The following is a 21576-nucleotide window of genomic DNA, read 5'->3' as shown; positions in this document are numbered from 1 at the left end:
ACATACTGTAGCTGCTTTGAGTTAAAGTGGTAAACCACTAAAGGATAACAGCTCAGCCAAACTTCCAACACATACAAACACACACACACACAATTATGCTCACACTCATGTTTAAGTACTCTTACCGACCAATGCGTCTTCAGATTATAGATAATATATACTGGAGTGGCCCTTCCAGAGTCTAGACTTGAATCAGATAGAAAGAATAAAAATCTGTAAAAGTAGCTAGAAATGATATTATATGAGAAATAGATCTTCCTACTTTACAGTTTGCATCTCAAAAGCAATTGTAAACTGTCAACATATCAAAGGAAATGCACAAAAAAGTCGGTGTTGAATCTGAGCTGCTCCCTTACGGCAGCACAGATTTACATTAAGTTAATCTACTTTACTCTTCACTCACCTCTGTATGCTTAATGTACAGAATGGCTCTTAGTGATAGCAGACTGACCTAACTTCTGATTTATTCAGCTAATGGATTTTTAAACACTTGGGAGCACTGACTGATCATTGAGCATATCCGCCACAATACAAACAACCAAAATGGAAACTTCAGGATGCAGGACTACACTGAACAGTTAAGCAGTACACCATTTATTTCAACATACACACATTGTAAGAAGGGGCACCTAAACCCATACCTAACAAGGATATTTGGGAGGACTTATTTGGCTATATGAAAACAGAAAAAAATAATTGCCGAGCCATGAAATGATGTGTCAGCAGCTTAATGCCATTAGTGGAAACCAAGATTTTTAAATCAACAAACAAGCGTAAAGCTCTAAATATAGTTTTGCTATAAGTTCAAAAAAAAAATTGGAAACATTTTTAAATCACGTTCCATGCAATGTTGTGGAGCACAGCTTACTGGAAGGAAATGTTCGAAGATGGCAAAAATCAAAGACCAACAACATGAAGGAAGATGGATGCCATTATGAAAGATTTTACACTATTTGAAAACAGCCTAAATGAACACCCTGATATGATACCTTAAATGGGATTGAGGCCTTCCTTGTTTGAATATTGACTGTTTTGAAATAAACAGTGAAGAGACCAAAGTTGTGGGGTTGTTTACTAAATATGATCAGGTGTGAAGAAAAAGATCCTTAATATGTGTTTTTTTTTTTTTTTTATATATATATATATATTTTTATGAGATCAACATGTATATCACTAGTGGTGGGATTACAGTCCATCTATTTATTCTGCTACCCTGTAATGGCTAGAAAATATGCATGGTTTTATTTTTGGTTTGCAGCAGTGTTCTTGGAAATGTAACTAATATTAATCTTGATATTTTTAGTCCCCTCATTGTTCAACATCCAGATTGTTTGGGGGCTCTAAATAGATTAACAGCTTTTTTGTTGTCTTAAAGACGCAAATTCAGAAAAAAACAATGATATGAGCAGATGATGTACCCTTTTGAGGTATATGATCAAACTTTAACAAGGAATATGGGGGACCTGGTCAGACACATGAATTTATTAACACTAGCCACTGTGAAAAAACGCTGGTTCTGAACCTTGTGAATACATCCACATTAATATGCATAAGACAAAGGGCATTTCTTGTACGCAAGTTTTTGCTGGCAACTTTCTCTTTTTTTAAAACTCTTCTTTTAGGATTAAGTAAACCTCCAAATAACAAGATATAGATATTTTAGATATACTAGGTATTCAAGGGGGAGGTTGATGCTGTTTGTGCAGTGGCTTACTTCATGTTTTCACACAAGAATTGCTTTGCATATCACAAATCTTAAAGCAATATTTAAGCTGATTTTATTCTTATCACATAGATTTTTGCTTTAAAGATGTCAGCAAGTTGAGAACAAAACCCTAACACTAATTTCTGAAGTTTACATCCTCATTTATTTGTTCAGTGTTTTAATTGTTCCCTGTGGGAGCATTGATATGAAAAAAATGTAAAAAAAACAAAAAAAAACATGAATGTTTCATGTCATCTGTCTAACCACCAAATATCACGTCCATCATTTTGGGTGTCATGTTGTTTAACCTTTCTAACAGCTAGTTAACAGCCTTGTTTTCTTTCTCTCTTTCTCCTGTGCTGTGTCACCAACCTGACCACGATCTGTTCGCTCTCTTTGGCATGTTGTTCTCTGAAGGAGAGGAGCTCTTGGGGACAGAAGGGGCCAGGTACATGAAGATGGATGACATGAAAGACCATGATGACGATTTCCTCTCCCCCAAGAAATCACTGGAGTACGAGAGAGGGCTGGGCACAGCGTAAGGGGGGCTGAGTGGGGAGTAGGGTAGAGAGCCAAAGCCAGTAGTTATGAGCCATTAGAAGGATGGGATTAAGGGGGGTGCTCCATAAACATAATTAAACCCCAGGACGATTGCTTGGGAGGAGCAGAGATTTGATGAAATGTTTTAAGTCTCACTTATTTTCTTTTTTCTTTTCCTTACAACAGAAATTACTCACCTGCCATTCCCAGGATCCCTCGTGTCTCCCCAGAGACTGTACATCTGAGAGAACACGAGATAGAGCAGGTACAGTAAAATACAGAACCACAGAAATCCAACACTCAGATAATATTACGTCGGAGTTTTCATTCTTTTACATCTTGTGGTCTGAAACGCTTGCAGCTGTTTTACCCACTGTTTATTTTATTTCTGTACCAGATTCACAAAGATTCATGCATAATGTCAATGCTAGTATGCCTATCAAGTCCACCAGATGGAAGCAATGTGCACCTATGTATGCATCTGGCTGCAGCTGTGCTCTCTTTAACCATAAAAACAGCCTATTCTGAAGAGGGACAGATAAGAATACTTTTTAAATAATATTTAACTCCCATTTCTTACCTGACAAAGAAGTTACAAAAGTTGCAACAGTATTATATTATTATGTAGGGATGATACAGTTAAATAATCATTATTTTCAGGCATAATCTAAAGGATAATGTTCTAGGTAATATCTCTAAACAGACCCTTATAAATGCGTAAACAGGGGAATTTCTGTAAGGATGGAAGGAGATGGAAGGAGTAATCCTGGAAAAACACCTGTAAAAGGCAAGGACCACAGACAATGACCCTTAACATACAGTCAGGACCTAGAATGAAAAGGTTAAGATTTACCAAGGCCTTTATATCAATTCCAGTAGATAATCTGTGCCAGGACTGGAATGTACATCAGACCAACTTAGCATAATCTTAAGTAATAATGTGAGCTTAATTACAGGTATTTTCAAATATGTGATTTAAGGGTATTTTTGTTCCAAAGGTACTTTTAATCTAATGAACAAGCCTTGTTTAAACCTACAGCGTATTGTCATTTATTGCTGACTTCAAGTCGTCAACTTCCAAAGTTAAACCAGAGCCCTAAAATTGAGGACAGAGTTATTAACTTAAGTTAATTTGGTCATCTTTTTCTGTTAGGAACGATGTAGAATAGCTACCTGGTTGGTTTTATATGACATTAAAGGTATTTTGGAGGATTTTCGTGCATTTTTTAAAAGACCTTCCCTTTCCACAAAAAGAAAATGTGCAAGATGTCCGAGAGCATGCACAAGCCCATTTCACCTTATGCACGCTCTGTTTAAAAGTTGCTGTTCTCATAGCTCATACAAGCTTACTGTGTCCAAACGTCCGCCCAAACCCGTAAATCCCTTGACCACTATGTACAGCGTGGACTAAATAGTGGAATTTATAGCAAACTACTGACCGTTCGGATAGATGATCACGGTTTTTTGCTCCATTGGTCACGTAACTCCTCCTCCACTGCAGGGTGCCTGCACTATCTTAGTTGTTGGTCGCCACTGTTGGATAGCCTATGGCAACAGCGGGCCGTTGTGACAGCAAATCCCATAATGCTTTGCTCTCTGCACTAAGCATTCCAGGATATATCTGCCTCTTCTTAGACCTTTTTTTTTCTTCTCATACACTTCCCTTCTCCATTTTCAATGACTGTCTGAAACCGTAGCTCACCACACATACATCTGAAAATGCACAGAAAAAGATATGGGACAAACACATAGGATGACCTTACATAAACATATCAGTTTATCAGAATGATTGACAATTTGGAGGACCACTTATTCAGATGATCCACCTGTAAATAAAAGATTGCTTATATACCTTTAAGTTGAACAGAAATTCATTAATGATCCATGTTTGCTCTCATGCAGCAACACACGCCGCTTCCACTACCCAAAGAGTACGACGACGATTCACTGATTCCCAGCAGTCCAGCAACTGAGACGTCTGACAATGTCAGCCCAGTCGCCAGTCCCATCCACACAGGGTCAGGACAGCCAAAGCACAAGCAAGCACTTTTATTCTTTATTTTTTGTTGTTGTGGTTTTGGGTTTTCTCATTACTTTTCCCACGAACAGGTTTCTGGTCAGTTTTATGGTGGATGCTCGAGGCGGTTCAATGCGAGGCAGCAGGCATAATGGTCTGCGTGTCATCATACCTCCACGGACGTGTGCGGCACCCACTCGCATTACCTGCCGCCTGGTGAAGCCGCAGAAGCTGACCAGCCCCCCACCTCTGGTGGAGGGAGAGGGGCTGGCCAGCAGGATCATTTCTCTAGGTCCAGCGGGGATGCAGTTTCTGGGGTGAGCAAAGCACAGCAAAGCAAAGTCTCCTAAAAGTGGACGACCCTTCCCCAAACAATCTGTTCAATTTATTGTTGAATATCTAAATGTATTATTTGTAAATGGATCAGTCACCCCAATTGTCCTCAATAAGAAGCCCTCCTATTTTATTTGATCTTTGCATATTTGGATCCTGATTTTTTTTTTTTTTTTTTTTTATTTACCCTGCGTTTATGGCAGACCGGTGATTGTGGAGATCCCCCACTTTGCTGCTCTGGGTCGGGGAGACAGAGAGCTTGTTGTGCTCAGAAGTGAGAACGGATCTGTCTGGAAGGAGCACCGCAACCGGTATGGTGATGAGGTTCTGGAAACAATCCTGAATGGAATGGACGAGGGTGAGTTCAACATTCATTTTAAACGAAAGCCATGTACTGTTCCCATTGAAACATTTACTAAAAAATATAACTTTGCCTCTCATCACAGAACTGGAAAGTCAAGAGGAACTTAGCAAGAAGCGAATCCGTCGCATCATTTCTACTGACTTCCCCCTTTACTTTGCGGTTGTGTCGAGAGTCCAACAAGAGAGTGACCTGATTGGTCCAGAGGGAGGTTCGCTTACCAGTAAACTGGTCCCAATGGTGCAGGCCACGTTTCCTGAGACGGCAGTTACCAAAAGAGTCCGTCTCGGGCTGCAGGTGAGATGGGACGATGAGGAAGAAGTAGAGGAGAGGAGAGACAAAATTGCTAATGCTTGAAATAAAGCATGTTACATTTACTTTGGTTCACCACAAATTCATGTCATGTGCCAAGCTTGTTCTGTTGTTTTTAGTCATGTTGGAGGACCTTTTTGCCTTTTATTGTTCATTTTGCATGCACCTGTCACCTTTATCAGCCTTTTGAAAAAAAAATTATTTCCCGTTCTCCTTAAGTATTTATGTCCTTGACAAAGCCTGTACATTGAATATTTAACACATTTATTTGAGATGCCTAAGAATTTGTATCTGTTTGCTTTTTTTTTTTACTTGAAAGGCTGTGTTTTTGTGTATTTTTTCAGTTTTAACTGTGCTTGAAAGTTTTATTTCAAAAGAAAAGAAATGTTTTGCTGCACAAAAAGGTTTTCAACCTGTGGACCACTCATCCAGCTCAACAACTGACAGTTTATAGGAAAAGCACTATCCAACTAGTGATAAACTCCAACTTCTTGCTTTATATAAACCTTAACTTTCTTTGCCCTCACTGTTTGTCAGTTCAGAATTTTATTTCTAAAAAAATTGATTGAAAGGAGTGATGTAAGTGTTAGATTACATTTAAACTTTGAAATCATATCTAGTTAAAGGATATAGCTATAAATCTCTTAAACAATAGAAAAAAGTCCCTTAATTGTCCCACACTGGAGAAATTGTGGTAAAACTATTTTGACATAGTGCCATTTTTTTAATGTTATAATTATTGGCTCAATACTTGTTTTGCTCTTTTAGGGTTAAGTTTCGTTTAAATTCCATTCTTAGGTTTACAACGAAGAACCATAATAATAAGTAGCTGGTATTATTAGGTAAATTATACCCCTGATGAACAACAGGACATATAATAATACACTGGTATAATTTATCTAAGTCAAGATTTGGACACAATAAATCAATAATTTAGTAGGATTTAACAACACATTTAGCTGAATAATACTTAAAATAAAAGTTTTCTACTATTGATCTCTGATATCATTGTTGCAGTATTCTGATATCTTTACATAACTGGTTCATGTGATTATCTAAAGGTACTAATGCATACTCTGCCTCAGGTTGGGGTATGAACATTGAACTGTGCAGCATTTCTCTTCTTTTTCAGTCATTTCCTTTTAGATTTGCAGTCATCTGGCTTTTTTTCATTTTGCATGTTTTTTTTTGTTTTGTTTTTTTTTTTAAACCAAGCGTATGCTCTCTTGAAATTTTGGAATATAAAGGAGTTCTTATTTTTGACCAAAACTCTGGATTGTGCACAACATTGTGCCTCCAAAATAATCAACCTCAACTTAAGTGGTTGACAGTTACTTACAGCAATTATTTACAATGTACTGTCTGGTTTTCGACAAATATACTTTTGATTTGTCCTTTAAATAATTTGTTTTTTCTAAAGATTCAGTTAAGTACTGTGATCCTCCAAGAACTTTATCTTTTAACACCTAAATCAAGTTTTGAAAACCCTCAAGTACAACTTCATTTATCTTATTGTACAAAAAAAGTGCTAAACAAATGTCCACTTTAATGGAGAAAGTCAATAGAAATTATCTCTGCTGTGAGTCTCTCATTTTGGGGGCTCAGACGTTTTTAAAGTTGTCCGTAAAACCTTATTCAAATTCACACTAATTGTGAAATGTACGTCTTCGACAGTAAAGGGATGTTTTCATTCATCTGAATTACTTTGAAAGCATGATTATTCCTTTATTCACATGCTCCAAATAACTAAAGTAGATTGATTCATAAGGTGCCTTTCTATTTAAGCATTTTGAATGTACTGTTAAGGACCACACAATTTGTGTTTTTGAATTGATTTCTGAAGCCACAAATATCTGACCTGTGTCCTTTTGGTCATTATACCATCTTTCCTATGTAGCAAATTTATTTTTGTATGGTTACCAAATTGGTTTAAAGTAGTTTAGTTAGAAGTTAATTCCACATTTATAATATTTTCATCTTTTAAGAGAAACTTAAAATATCAAAACAGGTAATGACATGTTAGATTAACTGTTAACTGTATGTTTAGGATCCTCGGATTTCAAAAGCACATATAGTTTAACCTATGTAAAGACCAAGATGCCTTACAGATATTTTTGCCATCATGCTGTAACCTGTGATACTGAATGTAGAAGGAGACGGAAAAAGAGATTGTTTTATGATTCACTTTTTTTCATTAAAAGAAAGAATTCCTTTATGATGTTAAGAAATCCATTTATCTATAGCTATAGCTATAATGTTATTGTAGAGAAAATCAATAGGTCTAAGAAACCAAGTTGCCTTATTTGTTGATATCCCTTTTTGTATTAATGATTGTAAGACCTTGTTAACACCCATTCTTATAATAAAAATTGTTTTATATGCATAGAACCAGTTTGTGTCACTTTTTTCTCAACAAAATCAGAAGGTTTTAATTGGTGTTCTTCTCTCTTTTTTCTTTATCTTTAATTACCCCCTATTTTTTTCATCCTTCCATAAATCTCTACTCTGATCTCTGGAATTTCATTTATTTTATACAACCATTATTTTCTCCCACATTTTCCAACCTGTACCCCTTTTGCGTTTTCCTCCCCCCATTGCTTACCACCTCAGGCCCAGCCAGTTCCAGATGAGCTGGTTGCAAAGCTGCTGGGTAACCAAGCAAACTTTAGCCCTGTAGTCACCGTGGAGCCTCGGCGGCGCAAATTCCACCGCCCCATCGGCCTGCGCATACCCCTGCCTCCATCCTGGAGGGAGAGTCCACGAGACTCGGGGGAGGGTGACACCACCAGTCTGCGTCTTCTCTGCTCTGTTATAGGTACTGCATGAACCAACTATTAATAAAAAAAAAATATGTTGGTCATCATTTGATTCTCCCCTGCTACCTTGATTCCTGGGTTTCCTCTTTCCCACGCTGTGTAACTGACAGGTGGTACTGCCCCAGCCCAATGGGAAGACATTACTGGCACTACCAAGCTCCTCTATGCCAATGACTGTGCCAGCTTTACCACCAATGTTTCTGCACGGTCAGTTCAACAGGTTTCATTTACACTTTATCAATTAAAACAGCTTTTTTTATGCCTTAAAGCTCCTTTTTCATGTGCCAAAGAAAGTTAGAATCTGTGTCCAGCATTGTCATCCCTGGTGATTGTTTGCTGATAGATTCTGGCTAGCTGACTGTCCTCGGACAGCTGAGGCCGTCTCCTTTGCCAGCCTGCTCTACAAAGAGCTATCAGCTGTACCCTACATGGCCAAGTTTGTGGTGTTCGCAAAGATGAATGAGCTGCGTGAGGGACGTCTGCGCTGCTACTGCATGACAGACGATAAGATGGATAAAACTCTGGAACAGCATGAAAACTTCACAGAAGTGGCTCGCAGCCGAGACATAGAGGTCAGTTGAGTAACAGGCAGCCTGAGACAAACACCTAAGAGTTTTTTTTTCCTGCCTGAGGACACTGATAAAACATGATTAATCATAATGAATTGTGTCTTGCAGGTGATGGAGGGAATGCCGCTTAATCTGGAGTGTTCAGGGAACCTAGTGCCAGTGAGGAAGGCCACACAGCAGCCTCGTTGCTTTAGTTTCCAGGCTTTTAGGGACAACAGGCTTCCAGTCTCCATTAAGGTTTTTTACCTTATTTTCTGCAATTTGACATTGCTAATACAGACTCACGTGCACTCATTATAGCCTGATTATTATATCAAATAGAGACTTTTGAAGATGCATTTGAAATGGGGTTTTTTTGTCCAGGATTTACTGAAAGATCCAATGTATGACTTTATAAATTTAAAGCACAACTTTGATTTTACTCTGTATTTCCTCTATTCCATATTGGTTTGAAGTTATGCTCTGCATTTGAAAAGTATTCTTTAAATTTGCTCACATCTAGTCACATTTTAATCACCAACGTCCATTTTGTTTACTGGAATATTAATTGACAAATAATCCAAAGACAGTGCTACAGTAAGGAGAAAGCAAAAAGTTTTGCTTTTTTTCCAAATAAGTCAAAAAATGCAATATGCATAGTATTCACCCCCTTAACTATGAAATTCCCTAGCTGTGTGTAACTTAATTTAAGTATAAATCAACCTGTAAAACATCAGAGTATTGTCATTGCACATCATGCACTGACAGCATAATGAAAACCAAGAACTACATAGAGCACAGTGATCAAGTTTTAGAGAACGTCAAAGCAGGTTTGGGTTGACAGAAAATAACAAAAAAATAACAAAACATGAATTTCCATCTTAAATGAAGAGCCAAGAGGTGCATGGTAACTCTGGAGAAACCGCAACTGGGGAGCAATTGGTTCCATGTTTTATGTAAAAATTGGATTTGCAGAATAATTTATTCTGCTTGAGTTCTCATTTTATATTTTTTTTTATTTGTATTATTTTTTTTGTCTTAAAAATACCCAAATCTGATAAAACCTACTTATCTGGCAGATCATATTTTGGTCTATCTAATCATTTTATATAGTAAATCAGATGCAAGTTATTCAGTTACTTGAGTGTTTTTTTTTACTAAATATTTGTTTACTTTTTTTGTCTGAGCATTTTTTTACTGTTTATATTATTTTAATGTAAATTATATTAATGTAGAGCTACGCTAGAAGTATACACTCAAAAGACCTGCTGTAATCTTAGCAAAGGTAGTTCTACTTAGTATAGATTTAGACGGGCTGTACATATGTACAAGCACACAAACTATACATTTCCTTCCTCTCCTCCAGAGTTATTAACTCCTTGCTGCCATATACAGTTTAGGTAAAGTACAGGTTTGTGTTTATAATGTGGTTATAATGTTACAAAATGAATACAGTTTAAGGGGTATTAATACTCTTGCGAGGAGATCACTATTCAAGCTCACATAAAATAAACAGCTCATTAATATCTCTCTATCTTTGCAGGTGAGAGACAGCAGTAAGGAACCTGCTGGATTTTTATCCTTCCTACGCAAGTCTACCAAATACGAAGACAACCAACAAGTGCTCTGCAACCTTAATATCACAATGCCTCCATGTATCAAGGTAAACCTTTTTTTGGTTGTGGATGAAAAGACAAAATCTTAATTTTATCCCAAAATTAGAGATAAAACTCCCAGATTTAGTTTTGAAATTATTTTTGAGAAAATGTACATGGAATGTTCTGGAATCTATTTATCTATTTTCTTATTTATATACAATGGCATGTTAAACGAAATACCTTTCTTGATATGACAAGGAAATGTTTTTCTTTTAATATTAAAAGACGGTTTTCATATCAGTAATGAACCCCATTTTATAACCCTGACCAGCTTTCTGCATGTTTCCACTGGTTTGTTGATCAGTCATATTTGGTGATGAGATTTGAACTTTTGAGATTAAAGTTGTTGTTTTTTTTTTTTACATCACCCTAATTTCTGTCTCCCTGCACAGATTCTCTATTAGATTTAAGACGTGGTTCTGAGGAAACTCTAATCTTCTTTAGTCATTAGCAAGATGTTGTTAAAACTTAAAAAAAATGTTTTAAATCTAAATCTGGAAGGGGTGAATTGTTTTGAGCTTATTTATATTTAATGACAAATTATTATTTTTAGAGTTTGACTTAAAATTGTCTTTTTTTTAAAACTAGATTATTGGTAGTGAAGATAGGAGGCGAACTCTGACTCCACTGGCTTTAAGAGAAAGATACAGTGCCCTTAACGAGCCTGCCATGGGTAAGAGACTCTCATTTTAGCATCACTTAATATGTACCATAGTTATATTTTAAAAAAGGCTCAGTGGAGTTGTTTTATAATTTAATTTTAGAGATTTACCAAACAGCTCTTGGCTGTATTTAATACAGTGAGATGTAAAGCTTTCTGTCTGGTCCTGTTTCTGCAGCATCGATGAGTGCAATGGAAAGGACAGAGCTGAAGATGGCTGTGATTGCAGAGCAGTTGGGACTGAGCTGGGCTGGTAAGTAAATATTGAAAATATGTTAAAGCTGTTTTTATGCTCACCATCTGTGTTTATCTAATGTCTAAAAAGGGTGTGTACAATGCTTCCAACATTATGTAATCTAATCATGTGCTGTTTTCCTGTCTGTATACATATTTGTTATACAGAGAAATCTTTCTTTCTCTCTAGGGCCTTCTGAATAAGTGTGACACATTTCAAACTGCAGGGGTTTAGGCCTGAAAACACATTTTTCAAAAATCATTAATGATGTTTTTTTGTTTACTGACCAGAATTGGCGCGTGAGCTGCAGCTCAGTGTCGACGACATCAACAGGATTCGTGTTGAGAATCCAAACTCCCTTCTTGAACAGAGCTCTGCGCTGCTCAACTTGTGGGCAACTCGTGAAGGAAAAAGAGCTAAAAGTGAGTGAATGCGATTTAAGTTTAGCGTTTACTTTTCCCTTGCTTTCATTCATTATCTTCCAGTCAGCATGTCACCAGTTTTGGAAAACTTATAATTTAAAGCAAAAAAATCTGACATGAAATAGCTGCCAATATGTGATCATTTTAGCAGCTTTGAATTAATTATGAATTAGTTATACCACAGAAATCAGGTTGGCAGTAACTGTGTGGCATATGTAGGTCATATGATCTATGTAATTCAAAGCATTTTCAGAAAAAGCTGAGCAACAGTCTGGTTTCCTCAGATTTAAGGCTGTTTTGTGGTTGCCATGACCCAGATGATATCTCTAAGCCTTGTTTCTTCCATCCAAGCCTTTCCATAAATGATCAATGAATGTCAGTAAGAAGGTACATCTGCACAGGCTTGGAATAAATTATAAACACCATTAGCAGAAATATTGGGGGAGAGATAATTTAGAAATGAATGAAATACAAAATGATTACAGTATACTCTCTGTCTGGAGCTCTATGTGAGATTATGTCTCAAGGATGGACAGATCAAGAGAAACCTGAGGAATCAGCACACAACTACATAGTGTGAGCTTCTTGATCACAACAACAGTAGTAGTATTAATCTTGGACCTCATCATTATCTCATCGTAAACAATTAAGATCCTTCGATGACGGGACTCCCAGTGTGTCAATGACTTATTTTTTGAATTATTTTATAACTATAAGTCAACAAAGGAGTGGCTAATGAGGAATCCAATTAAGGATAAGCAGTGACCTGCCCTCTCATTTCAGCTTGCCATGCATTCCTGATTGAGTTTTATGTTTTCCATTCAGTGGAGAGCTTGTACACAGCCCTAAAGAACATCGATCGTATGGACATCATCAACATGTTGGAGGGCCAACCACACCAGCCTATAAGACAAGGTTCCCATGATCTCAACAGACGGAGACACAACGAAAGAGACCACCTCTCCCCTGGTATCACCAATGGTAAGGACTCTACTTGCATTCAACAGTGCGGCCCATTCCCACTGTGCCTTATGCCCTGATCCAGAGCTGCTCCTGTAAGTATATACAGTGGTGCGGGAAGTTTGTGAACATTTTTGACTCTTTTCTGACAGAATAATCATCCAAATTATCTGATTTAAGTCCTAAGAGGTAATAGAGATTACACTAAATATTAAAACTACGGTAATCACCTATCTAGTGAGGAAATGGTTAGCTTTTTTTTTATTTCAGAGGGACAATAGAAAAGATTTGCTTTAGTTGGATTAAACTCCAGTTCCCCCCCTAACCCCCAAACAAAGAAAAACGTATTCAGGAATAATAGGCAGAAACTATCTATTCACCTTGATGATATTTTTTTAAATAATTTACAAACTTTTAGCACTGCTGTACTTCCTCTTTTCCCCTAAAATCTCCTGATGTCGAAGATCTATGCGGTCCCCTGTGAATCTTCTCTGTTCTTCTTACTGTATGTCTCCTTATTTCCAACCATGGGGATACTACCACAAGCGGTAACATTTCTCAGGATTTTACCTCAGCTACATGCAGTGGAACTCAGGACACTCCTACAACTCTCTGAACCTGGTTATCGATTCTAAGCTCTATGAACCAATGCTATAACTTTTTTTTGTCTAAGAGATATGCAGTTATTTACAGTAAAAAATAAAAGAGTGTAGAATCCAAATCTTTTGAACTTGTGTCATAAACCAATCTTCCCACATCCAAAGATCTCCTGCTTTCTTGAGCAGGAAGTCTTTAACCATCTTTCTTAAAGCATTAGTTTAATCTATTCCGATTGTTGTGTTTTTTTACTAATATTTCGAGTGGATAAAGTTAAATAAATTATAAACGTAATTTATTTAATGACTTTAAAAGATGAAACTACACAATACACAATAAAGGGATATGAAATATCTTTGATATGCTATGCAACGTTTAGCTTGTGATTTAAAGGTTTTTAATCCAATTTAAATTTTATGTAAACTAAATATTATCAATTATAAATCATAAAACTACCTAAAACCTCAACTGGCACTTGTTGGCCCTTCAGGGTTTTTTTTTTTACCATTTTCACCTCATGGCTGACTAATGCTCCTGTGTCTTAGACTGCCTGCTGTTCTCTCTGTATCCAGTGCAAACAATGACGTAGCCAGCCCTCCATGAAGAAAACTGAGCAATATACTCACCAATATGATCATGATAGTGAAAGAGAAAAAAAAAAGGAATCAGATCATATCTGCCATTGATCTACACAGCGTAGCAGGCTGTTCCTGCTTTAAATACGTGAATGCTGTGTCATCCACCCGTAATTTTAAGAGGATTAGATGTCATAGAATAAAAAGCAAACAAACAAAACTATCACAGAAAATTTGCTTTTTTTATTAAAAGCTTCTTTTTTTCAGCAGTTCTTAAAGGTTAGGTAAATAAAGTGAGACTCCTTTTATTATGTGCTGATGAGTTAGTTTCACATAAAGACAGGAGAAAGTTGAAGAAAGCTTTATTGTATCTGTTGTGATCTTAAGCTCATCCAATTTGTGGCAAAGTAAATAAAATAGCTCGTTATGATATTCATAAACTTATTAACCTGTCTGTATTTTGCCACATTAGACCTAAAAGCATTACTGTATTTCGATGGGATGTTATAAAGGAGACCAACACAAAATAGTTTAGGGTCTCTTAACCCTGGCCCTCAGGGCCCACTGTCCTTTTTAGATGTGACGTTACTTAAGCACACCTAAGTCAACTGAGCACATTATCTCCTCTGCAACCATCTGATGCTGCAAAAAAAAAAAAATGTCAATCACCTTTTCATTCAGGTGAGCTGTGTGGAGGAAGGCAAACGCCTAAAACACGTAGGACAGAGGGCCCTGAGGACCAGGGTTAAGTAACTCTGTAGCAGCTGCTGGCAATAAAATGAAAATATTGACCTAACCAGAAATCTGAAAACTGTATCTGCCCTTTCACCACCGCTTTGACAACTTTGATGAACCCCCACTTACTGCAACTAAAGACGAAAGTCTGTTACAGTACGTCTTTAATGGTTATGCTCCCCTAGAGAATAAATGTTTGATCCAGTCTTCTTTGCAGCATTGTTCAAGCTACTCATTAGAGAGAGAGAGGGTCTGTGACTAACAACTTTTGACTCTTGTCTCATATTTTCTAATTAATATAGGTGTAAACATGGTTTGGCAGCTCTTACCCATGAACTTTCTTTTATCTAAAACATGCCATTTTAAATCTGGCTGTTATCCTGTTGACAGGTGAACATCTGCCTTAGTAGCTATTTATTTAGCTCCATCCACCTTCCCATCACAAACTCACCCAGCCGCCGCATCCTGCAACGGGAAAGCATCCCTACAGCATAAAGCACTTACTGTATTTCTGTGTTAGTTTTGTTGAAAGATCTTCCTTAACTTTTTAGATAAGGCACTAAATAGAGCTATGCCAGATTTACAAAGCTTGGCATATTATGTTATAACCTAAATCTGTTTTAACAGATTTCTCTCTGACCTGTATGCTGCGTTCCCTGATCTACATCTTGATGTTTGTTAAAGGACTCATGTTCTATAAACAACTCTGAGGCCTTTAAAAACATCTGGATTTAAAGTGATATTAAACTACACAAGTGGAAGCAGCTGTTTAATAGGGGGACTTTCATCAGCAGTTGATTGTGTTGGATTTTATTTAGGGGCATCATAGTAAAGTAAAGGAGGCTAAATATAAAGGTACTGATAGAATGGGATTGGTGTTTTCTTTCACTTCACAATAAAAACTTTGTTCATTTGGTCTATGATATAAAGTCCCACTCAAAAACAGTTAGCTTCTGGTTATAATGTGACAAAATATAGAAAAGTTTGAGGATTAAAATACAATTAAGACACTTTATGAAACACACTGGCTGCTCCATATTTACTCTAGCATTCTAAAAAATGTGTCAGTAATCTTAGCTCTATATCTATAAATGTCAAATAGCTAAAAATTAGGGTCAATCTTACTTATTAAAAGAACCATCATATAAATAGATTTAAGTATAAAAGAGATTGGAGGTGTTTTCCACCTCAGCGATATTTCGTGTGGGCTTTTTTCAGACAGGACCTCTTAATTCTTTCTGCCTGTGGTTGCATGTTCAGTAGTTTGAGTCTGTTGAGGGTTAATGTTGGTGCACTGAATGTCTTTTTGGGAGCCATGTTTTCATCCCCTGTGAATCTTGTCCTTTCTGTGTTTCTCTGGACATGTCATCTGCAGCCTAGCCACCCTACTCTTCCTCCTCCTCACTTCTCTCCAAACTCTGACCTCATGCCGACCTCATGTTGACCTCTGACCCACATCTTAAGCTTTTTTTTCTCTTCTTTTGCTAGTGGTGCATTTATTTTTATTTCATTTTTACCTCTTGAAAGCCCCACCTTTGTAAGTCTCCCCTCTGTGAAAAATATCCCTCACACAGAGACTGTGTTTTTCCGGCACCCACTGGGAGGGGGAGGTGATCCTCTTTCTTTCTCTCTTCTTCTCTTTGTCACACTTTTCTGTGTTCATCACTCTTGTTTATATTCCTCTTTCTCTCTTGCTCCCTTTCTCTTTTTTCCCCACTCTGTCCCTCCCCATATTTTCCCTTTCCCTTTTTTTCCCCTACCCTCCTGCGTGACTGCATGTGCACCAGACGTTCATTGCTCATCCTCTTTTGCATTTGCATGGATGCACTGGGAGGATGGGCAGCACAACCACTAACTTGTCTAAGATCACAGCATTGAAGCAGCTCAACCAAAAGACGAGTCTATGCATGGCATGTAAATACTGAGAATGACTGCTGCCTGTCTTGATCCTCCTAAATGATTTTTCTTAAGGGGGTGTGGTTAAAAAAAGGATGCAATCCTGTTTTTGTGAACTATGTCTGTTTTGTTCTTGTATGAATGATATTAACGCTTTCTATGTCTTCAGTCCTCTGTAAATTTTTTTGTCAGATAGTACCTTCTCAAACTGTATATATGTTCTTTTTTTTTTTTTTTTTGTTAAATGTGAAAAAATCTAATTGTCTGGACGGGTGTATCTGTGTGAACCTTTTTTGTGTTTTAATTTGAAAAATTACTGCTGTTGTGTATTTTGTGAACAGGCAAAAAGAGTCAGCTTCCTTTACATGTTGTTTTTCAGTTGAACTTCACTTTTAATTGCCTACTTTTACACTTCAGTAAGGAAATCAGTTAATACTTTTCTGTTTCCAGACGTCCTATTTGTTCTATTTTCTTGTCTATAGCAATCCAAGCTATTTTGGTACAGAAAAGTCTGAACACATCTGGGCCTCATTTCAGAAAGTGTGTTAATTGAGAACTTGGAATAGCGGTTAGCTTTTATACGGACAGAAAGTTACTCCATGAAACAACTCTGGTCAGGTGCAGGATTTCCTAAAGTTATCCTCCAGGTATCCTTCAAAAGCCAGGACTTAGAATTCCTTTACTACAGGAGCATGTAGCTGCAGCAAATGCTCACTATGCTTCCTGCTATTACATGCATGTAATTTGGATTCATAGGTATTTGGACATAAATTTTGTTTTTTGCGAGAGTCAATTATTAATCTTGATAAAATATTCAGCACCATATCGATCATATGAGACAATGAGCTGAAATTCGTTTCTTTTTTTTTTGCTGAAAGCAAAATATCAGCGATAGTGTTGAAGTGTTACATACAGCTCAGATGCCCATGACATTAATCACAATTTCTCCAAGGTGTCATCCTTTTTCTTTATTAGTGAGGTGGAATCCTTTCTTACCCTGTGGGACATTCGAGTTTGAATCCAGAAGGCAGTTAAAGCACCAATTAAGTCTTTTTTCTCTTTAACCATTGAATATTTTAGGTTTTGTTTAACTTAAACCTGAGCTTTAGAGACAGAAAGAAACAAAAAGGAAGAAAAAAGAAAGAAAGAAACCAATTAAGAATGTACATTGACTTATAATTCAGTTTAGTTACTGCATTTATGCCTAACCCTGACATTTAAACTAACCCTAATCTTTCTTTACCCTAAGCTTAACCTAAATGTGATTCACATCATACCTCTAAACGGACTCCCTAACATTAAAAATGGGGGGGGTGCCAAATTAGGACCAGCCTTTAGTCCCCACAAGGCCTGGTAAATATACAAAAATTGTCCTTAATAGGTAATCTAAAAAAGTACGCACACACACAGTTTAAGGTGTTTCCTTGGTACAACACATTATCTGCTCCCTCGTTAAAGGGTATAATAGTTCACTCTGTAATATTTCTTCTAATTGATTATAAATGTATAAATGTTTTCAAGTATTCTTTTCTAATTTGCAGGGAAGGGCAGAAAGAATATACATTTTAAGGCAAGTTTAATCATATAGCACAATTCAATGCAAAGACAATTCAGTTGCAGCTGCATGTCTGCTATTTTTTATATTTAGTCATGAACCAAGGTTTAATTTCTTATGTATCAATTATACATGTTGAATAAGGCTAACAAAGGCCATGTGACTCATTAGGTAAAGGATTAAAAAAGCAATTGCCGATTAGTGGCCCATACTGGTTTAAACTTGTTATATAATAATGATAATAATACTTTATTTCTTTATACTTTATGGGTAATCCCTATATGTGTTTCCTGCATTTCCTTGATGAAGGCTTTTTATATACTAGCGTTTACCCTAAAATCGGGGTTGACTTAAGTCAGAGTCGAGTTAGCTGATTAATATCACCGGTTCTGAAGCCAAATATCCTGAATATCACAAATCCCAATTTACTGCTCTACTCAGAATAGTTTTATGCATTTTCTGAAACGGGGCCTTAGTGTTCGATGCTGCTGACGTACAAGAGATTTTTAATAAACAACACTGTTGATCCAGCCTACTTGTACAATAGGTTTGGGTAATAATATTTTCTATTATTACACAAAAGTAAAATACATCAAAAGAGAGTCAACAAAACTTTCTATGAGAAAAAAAAGCAAACAAACCTGTAGTTAAAAGGAATATAGTAAAAGATAGCAACAGGTCGACAATAAGAAAAAACACTGCAACAAGTAGTGTTGACCCATCGGACCTCTTTTGTAGCAAAAGCTGAGTACATGGATCTATCTAGAAAGGAGGCACAAATAAACACAAAGCCACTGTATAGTGTCTAACTGATAAACATAATAATGATTGTTATTATAAATAGTATTAAAAAGTTTATGTAAATAAAAGCTTCACTACTGACTATAGTCAGAAAAGGGAGACTTTAACACATGTCTAGATGAGCCAGTAAGAGCTTAAACAATTCCTATGACCAGAAAATATACACAGCTGTATATAGAAGCATTTAATTGTTTTTAATTTTATTGGGAAAGAAAACTATGGCTCAAGATTCTTCATCAATGAAAACATTTCAGAGGGGCAGAGTTAAGCTCAGAGGGACTGAGCTAGGAGTAGCCTACTTTATATGAAAAAAAAGAAAAATAGTCAGAGGAGTCATTAGCTCCATTAATGGCTCTATCCAGACAAAAATACAGCTGAACATAGAGCACTGACTCATTAGTTGGTTACCTTTGGTAGGAAAATGAGAAGTCAAACTTAATGCCAGTAGAATATAAATGACTGTTCAGGAAAAAAAACTCAAAAAACTAAACTCAAGCACTGGATCAGGTATGCTGTCAATGAGAGAAAAACAGAGATAGGACGAGACCGGTGGCAGCAATATTTTCAAACTGTTTTATTTTCATCAGTTAATGACTGCAGTGTTCACATATAAATTGAAGATTGTATCTTAACTCGACCCTCCCGCATCCTTGGGTAAACTTATTTTGCTGATTGGTATCCTCATTTTCTCAAATGTGACATATTAACTTTAGTAATAATTAGTCACCATGTTTTAGACCTTAAATGGTGAAACAGCATAAAAAACATCCTAAACATTAGGTTTTGATCAGAAAACCACAACTAAATTAAAACTATGATGTTTATGGTTTCTAAAATGTTTTCTAAAATCAATCTGTATTATTCTAAACATTCTTTGTAGAAGGTGTTTTATACACTGTATTCAGATAAAGAGCTTTGATAGAGCAACTGACAGCTTAAGATCTTGACATGTTATCTTAGCCCTGTCATGATAGAAAAGAACGACTCAGGATCAGAGCAACCACGGAGACAGACAGTTAGTTTTAACTGGTTTATTGTAAAGTGCTGGTAGACAGGTGATGACTGGTTAGGTATCTTCTGGCCTGCTTGGAGGGCGAAGGAGGTGGTCAGAAACAGCCTGTGGCAGTAAGAATGTGGAGAGCTCAAAACTCACAGAGTGGGAGGCTTGCCCGGAGCCAGGGGGGGTGAAGTCTGTGGTCCGGTGCAATCCAGCGGTTCCCTCAGTCTCTCTTGTGCAGATGGTTTTTGAGGGTGGACAGGCAGGCGATCAGAGGAGTCCAGCTCCCTGGCTTGTGATTTCTCTGGCTTGGATTTCAGGTTCTAAGGAGGAAAAGACAGAGACAAAATATCAGGTCTGGTTCGGATGAAACTCGGAAAGTTTTGTTGGGTCATGTACCACGCTGGAAGCGAGAAAGAACTGATGCCCTCCTCCTGGTCTCTGCTCGTTAAGAAGGGCTGAAATCAGCAGTGATGAGGAGCACCTGCCAATCCACCCTGCAGAGAAGAGAGAGAGAGAGACAACCCATCCCTGAACCCAGGCCTGGAGCATGACAAGCCTGGTATAGAATGAAGTCTCTGTATGCAGATCGTATTAAGAACCTTTTTGTTCCACTTATCTGATTATTTGTGCATGTAAGTGCATGAGAACCCTTCTTTAAATAATAATGACAACATTCCTCTGAATAAATGGACAAATTAAACCTAGTTGTACACATAAACACTGAACAATATCTCCCATTTTTTTTCTCATCTATTTTTGATGTTTTTGTTGAAATTTCATTGGGTGTCTCTATTTTATAGAAGATATAAAGTATAAGGATTCTCTCAGAATAAACCTTCAGAATTGATCAATACTGTTATTGTTTCTGTAAGAAAGTCATGGTGGAGGTGAAAATATTTTATCATTTTCTCCAGAAAATCTAAGGTTGTTATAAAAAAAAGGTTTTGCTCTTTATTTTTAACTTAGAAACAAAATAAATAATTTTCAAACAAATACTTACAGCTTGAATGGAAACAGTTTGAGTCAGAGATAATGGTTGCATTCAGATACTCTCAATGATGTTAATAAAACATTTTAGGTCAAACAACAGATTTTTGCCTTTGTATAATTTGACAAATCTGTAAGAGCTGAGAGAAAAGTGTATGAACATATATAGAATTCAATTGGACTGCAGCTGGGAGGAGAAAGTAGGACAAGGGGTATTTTGCCGCTTGGTGTCTCAGATATCTTCTGCAGTCTCAGCAGCAGTCCTCAGCCAACTATGAGTCAAGTTACACTCTGTTCTCTACTCAGTGAGCTCTTTACTGTCCACAAAACCAGAGAGTATTACCTTTTCTCTACAAACAGCATTTTCTTCATCATTTTCTGCAAGTCCTCCAATTAAAAAATTTACCATTACTCATAATATTCTTTACAAAAAAATATTACCTAAATCCTCAGCTAATTTCCAAAGAAGAGTTATTTGCAGAAGTATTTTTTTATATTTATATTCATTTGATGAATATTCTTAGTAATTGAGTGCATAGTAATGTGAGAAATAAGGACAACAAAATGAACATTTAAAGAAACATCTGGAGAGCTTGGTTATTGAAAAGTTGCGAGTTCAGTTAGATTTGAAATGAAACAGGATTTTGTGTTTTGAGAACTTTTTTTTTACAGTTACCCATGTTTTTTCAGGAACTTATGGGAGGACTTTTTTGTGTTTGTTCATTTCCTTGACTTGTTAAGTGAAATTCTCATCTATTGAAGAAGTCCAGTTAGAATATCTACAGGTTTGATGAGCTTTATTGGTGTAGAGCTATTTCATTTTCTTCTCTATGTGTCTGTGGGAATGTGTTTGGCCTGATAG

General features: G+C 36.7%; 1 protein-coding gene across 9 annotated transcripts in view; it reads left to right on the top strand.

Annotated features, from left to right (window-relative positions):
• ank1a (ankyrin 1, erythrocytic a) overlaps positions 1-21576 on the top strand; it is a 116738-nt gene that overhangs the window by 75044 nt on the left and 20118 nt on the right. For 6 of the 9 annotated variants that reach the window (XM_038295594.1, XM_038295582.1, XM_038295585.1 and 3 more), the window contains 15 exons: positions 2123-2243; positions 2432-2510; positions 4148-4263; positions 4355-4579; positions 4799-4953; positions 5042-5253; positions 7879-8083; positions 8195-8291; positions 8428-8656; positions 8762-8890; positions 10176-10295; positions 10879-10963; positions 11130-11204; positions 11477-11608; positions 12434-12589. In XM_038295594.1, coding sequence (XP_038151522.1) covers positions 2123-2243; positions 2432-2510; positions 4148-4263; positions 4355-4579; positions 4799-4953; positions 5042-5253; positions 7879-8083; positions 8195-8291; positions 8428-8656; positions 8762-8890; positions 10176-10295; positions 10879-10963; positions 11130-11204; positions 11477-11608; positions 12434-12589 — 2136 coding nt within the window. The remainder of the gene's footprint in view (positions 1-2122; positions 2244-2431; positions 2511-4147; positions 4264-4354; positions 4580-4798; positions 4954-5041; positions 5254-7878; positions 8084-8194; positions 8292-8427; positions 8657-8761; positions 8891-10175; positions 10296-10878; positions 10964-11129; positions 11205-11476; positions 11609-12433; positions 12590-21576) is intronic. The other 3 variants (XM_038295586.1, XM_038295584.1, XM_038295583.1) reach the window with 2 other exon arrangements.

Source organism: Cyprinodon tularosa, unplaced genomic scaffold (assembly GCF_016077235.1).
Source record: "Cyprinodon tularosa strain WSP-4 unplaced genomic scaffold, ASM1607723v1 ctg356, whole genome shotgun sequence".
Lineage (NCBI taxonomy): Eukaryota > Metazoa > Chordata > Actinopteri > Cyprinodontiformes > Cyprinodontidae > Cyprinodon > Cyprinodon tularosa.
The sequence above is the reverse complement of the archived record's forward strand: the minus strand, read 5'-3'. Positions and strand labels throughout refer to the sequence as shown.